General features: G+C 35.9%; 1 protein-coding gene across 1 annotated transcript; it reads right to left on the reverse strand.

Annotated features, from left to right (window-relative positions):
* Positions 1-3,543: 3,543 nt before the first annotated feature.
* LOC132296405 (uncharacterized) lies at positions 3,544-4,233 on the reverse strand. Its single transcript, XM_059794607.1, has one exon. The coding sequence runs from the start codon at positions 4,231-4,233 to the stop codon at positions 3,544-3,546; it is 690 nt and encodes a 229-aa protein (XP_059650590.1).
* Between the last annotated feature and the right edge of the window lie 567 nt (positions 4,234-4,800).

Genomic DNA, 4,800 nt, shown 5'->3' on the forward strand with positions numbered 1-4,800 from the left:
TTATTTTCCGGGTAAGAAATCTGGGCAGGAATAGTGTAAAAAAAATGAAAAATGTGGAAATAACTCGGTCCTCAAAGGAAGTTGTCAATACAAAGGAAAGAGTCTCAGAAACCATTTCTGAGCACTCGAGACGACACTAAACGACGAGAAACCGAACTTAGAAAAGGAATTTCAACGAAAAAAATTCATCCGTAAAATTCTAAGGAAAAAGGAAAGGAAGGAAATGACCGGGTCATTACAATACAGATAACTAAATCAAGCATTCTAAGGCAATATAGCATAAGATGAAAAAGAGATATAAGATCAAGCCCTAGCTAAAGCATGAAAGTATGCATAACTACACATAAGGGCAGAATGGTGAAACAAATTTTTCTATTTTTCATTTTATGAAAGCAAGTATATACAAAATGCAAGAAAATCAAGGAATCAAATGCATAAACAAAATATAAAAAGAAAAATAAAGAAGATAAAATGCATTGAAAGAATATGTACAATGTAAGAAATGAAAAACAAAAGGTAAGAAATGATGCAAGAACAAAATAATGAAAAATGAAAAATAAAAACTATCTCTTTTTATTTTTATTTTTTTAAAACACGCAAAGAAAAATAAAGCATGCAAGTAATATACAAAATGGGTGCTAAGTTTAACGTCTCTAGTAAGACGGAATGCTACTTTGAAAAATTATTTTTTTGGTGCTTTTGGTGTTTTTTTTTTTTTTTTTTGTTTTAGACAAAACAAGTCTGTACACAAACAAAAATAAAAAAGCAAGTAAATAAAAAATGCAAAGAAATAACTTTTTTTTTTTTTTTTCACAAAGAAAAGTAATAAAATAAAATAAAAGAAAATAACAAAAGTAAAAGAAAATGAAATAAAAATAGAAAGTGGAAAAAGTCAAAAAGTCAAGGGGACAAAGCTGTGATCGATCTTGACTTCGATCGATCACACCATGATCTATCTCTATGCTCACATGATGGGATAGAGGGCATGAAAATTACAGAGCTTTAATTTATTTATTTTTATTTAATTTTTTAATTTTTTTTAAGTATAAAACTGAGATCAATCACAGGGGTATCCAGATCGATCGAAAGAACTTGGATCGATCGGAGAAAAAGTTCGAACGATACACAAAGACCTAAAATATGCAGAGAATCTTCGAACGATGGAACAGAGAGACGAGAATATGCAGAGATGATGTTCGATGGATCGAATATCTCTTGTGATCGATCGAATAGGCACTGGATGCCTCATTTTTTTTTTTTTTTTTTTTTTTTTCCTAAATGACGGAAATTTTATAAATTTTTCAAGTAAAAGTACAATTACACATGAGGAGTACCCTCACAATATCCCATAAATAGAGGGATACACCAAAAGAAACCCTAGAAATCAAAAGCATTCAAGTTCCTATGATATCCTAGAGGCATAACCCCAAGACATCCATAACATCCCAAATAATACATTTAACTAAAACCATATGATTTCTAGAACCCTCATCATGTAACCGACGATTCCTTTCATTCCAAATAAAATAAAGAGTAGCAGAAAACACCATTCGAAGCAACTTGTTCTGGAAAGAATTTATCTTCACTTGCTGCACTAAAACTGTCTTGAATCCCTCAAGTGATAACCAACCCGTAATATCCCAATTCAAAATCTCCCCCAAACCATACCAAACCAGCTTTGTCAATTCACACTGACAGAACATATGCTCAGTGCTCTCCACATTACCCAAACATAAGGCACATCTAGAAGCTAACTGAACTCCCCTTCTTTGGAGATTGGTATGTGTTAAAATCCCTTCCTGAAGTGTTAACACTGCATGCACTGACCAACGAGGTCTTCCCCCATTCTAACACAAAATAAACCAATTAACTTCTGGAATAGTAACCCTACAAACCTCCCACGCAGCTCTGAAAGTAAACTCAGCCCTCTGCCACAACACTTTGTCTGAACCTCCAAAAATACTATACTGACTGCAAAACTAAAGCATCTCCTGAAGATCAGCAGTAAATTTATCCACATCCCAAGCGTTATTAGAAATTAAATAACTTAGGGGTGTGTCCTTCACAGGATACAAAGCTCTTAACATCCTATAACTAAATTTATGGGATAGAAAGCCTTCACACCAAGGATCTAAGAACAGCTTTATGGAAGAGCCATCTCCAATTCTGTAACTGCATCCTAACAACATCACCTCCTTGACTGCAACAATGTTCTTCCAGGTAGATGAATAAATATCACGAACTACAGCTTGCCAATGAGCTGTATTTCTAGCATAACAATTTCTAAACCAAGCCACCCATAATCTGTCTTTTGAAATCAGGAAATCCCAGGCAAGAGAACACTTTGCAGCCTTGTCGATGTCCATTAATCTTCAAATACCAAATCCACCTTCAGCTTTAGGAGCAGTAATTTTCTTCCACCCTAAACCATGAAGCTTTCTCACATTATCCTTATGCCCCCAAATGAAGTTTCTCGTCCTTCTTTCCATGGTATTGATCACTGTGGTGGGCAAAGAAAAAACAGAAACCCAGTAATACACCAGAGGAGTGATCACTGCCCTCACCAACTCCACTTTCCCAGCTAATGAAAGCTTTAGCCCTGCTCAAGTAATGGTAGATGCAATCACTTTCTCAATAAGAGGTTTGCAATCTCTAATCCCATGTACTTGAATGGAAGTTTACCCAGCTTGCAACCAAGAATAGAAAGTATAGTTTTGCTTCTCTTTACTGTCCTAGTTAAATAAACTTCAGATTTTTCTTTATTAACCCCCAGACCAGAGGTACATTCGAATTGTTTCATAAGCCTTTTCAAAGTTACAACACTGCCCAAGTTAGCTCTACCTACAATCAACAAATCATCTACAAAGAGTTGATGTGAAACAGGCACCTCAGCCATTCTGGCAGCCTCAGAAATCACTAAATTACCTCTGTTAACTTCAAAAGCAAACATTCCTGATAAGTATTCTATAAGCAAGGTAAAAAGAAGAGGAGATAAGGGTCAACCTTATCTTAACCCCCTACTTGATTTGAAATACCCGGCAGAACTTCCATTTATCAGCAAAGAGAACCAAACAGTTGAGATACATTCTTTAATCCACCCAATCCATCTATTACCAAAACCGAACTTGTTCAACAACTGGATTAAAAAATCCCATTTAACTGAATCATAGGCCTTTTTGATGTCCACCTTCCATGTAATGGTTGGTTTGGTATGATTGTGACCAAACCCTTTCAGCAATTCATGAGCCAAAATTATGTTATCTTGGATTTTCCTTCCCTTAATGAAAGCATTTTGTTCTTGTCCCACCAAATTTCCAAAAGACTCACTTAATCTAACTGCAAGAATCTTAGTGATAACTTTATACAAAACATTGCATAGAGAAATAGGTCTGAACTCCCCAACTTTAATAGCTTCTTTCTTCTTTGGTATAAGTGTAATGAAGGTGCTATTAATACCTTTTCCCAAAGTTGGATTTTGAAAATATTGAAGTACAGCATTAGTGACATCTTCACCCACAATTCTCCAGTATTGTTGATAAAACCTCATGTAAACCCATCAGGTCTAGGGGCTCTATCAGCTCCCATGCCAAATACAATTTGCTTGACCTCCAACCTAGTGATAGGAACCTCAAGGGCAGTAGCATCTTCCACTGATAGTTTCTTCCTAATAAAATTTTTTGATACATGGATATCAGCGCAATCATGTTCTGTAAATAGCTCCCTAAAATAGTCAATCAACCTCTCCTGAATAATATTTGAGTCATGAGTGATTACTCCATCCCCATCCTCCAACACTGTGATATTATTACATGCTCTATGTTGCTTGATCTTTTGGTAAAAGAACTTTGAATTTCTGTCAAGGTCTTTAACCCATTTAATTCTAGCCTTCTGAGCAAGGATCACAGCCTCATTGGTTAAAGCAGATTCAAATTCCATCCTAGCATTGAATTCCTTCTGGATACTCTCAACATCCATTGGATTTTGCTGAACTTCCATTTGGCAGGCCTCAAGATTACTTCTAGCTTTGCAAACACCCTCAAACACAGAACCAAACTTCATTGTATTCCAATTTTTAACTGCAGCCTTTGTGATCTTCAATTTTTGCCACAAAATTTGAATTGGTTCTCCTTTAACTTTCCTCTTCCAAGCCTCTTCCACCACTTGAGAAATTGCAGGTTGAGTATTCCACACTTGAAGAAATCTGAATGGTTTAGGGCCTGAAGCACTTGACATTGCACGCACAATCCCCAGTGATCAGAAATTAAATGAGAGGCTAACAATACTTGAGATACAGGAAAGGAGTTATGCCAAGCATCACTCATAAGAGCTCTATCCAATTGGCCATAAATCATTTGCCTACCAAACTGATTATTACACCAAGTGTGACTTCCATTCAAAACTAGTATATTAGTAATACTTAGAACATCAATCAAATGGTTAAATTCTCTGAGAACCCCAGGAGGATGATCTTTCCCCCCTTCTTTTCATGATTATACCTCACAATATTCCAATCACCATTTAAAATCCAAGCCCCATGAACAATCTGATAGAAATTTAACAGATCACTCCACAATTGTCTTCTTTCAACCACTGTATTAGCAGCATATACAATAGGCACAAAAACTTCACTCCTCTAGTTCGAATTGTAACCTCCATTAGCATAACTTGAGCCCTAATATCATGAGTCTGGACATCAAACACTAGAGGATCCCTACCATACCATATCCTTCCCCCATGATGAGCACTGTAGTTGTTAATCCATCTCCAATCATGTCTGAGATTCTGAGAAATAGGTTGAAA

Source organism: Cornus florida, unplaced genomic scaffold (assembly GCF_030987335.1).
Source record: "Cornus florida cultivar Cherokee Brave unplaced genomic scaffold, ASM3098733v1 CherokeeBrave_3.0.0_Hap2_Chr02, whole genome shotgun sequence".
In the NCBI taxonomy this organism is placed as follows: domain Eukaryota; kingdom Viridiplantae; phylum Streptophyta; class Magnoliopsida; order Cornales; family Cornaceae; genus Cornus; species Cornus florida.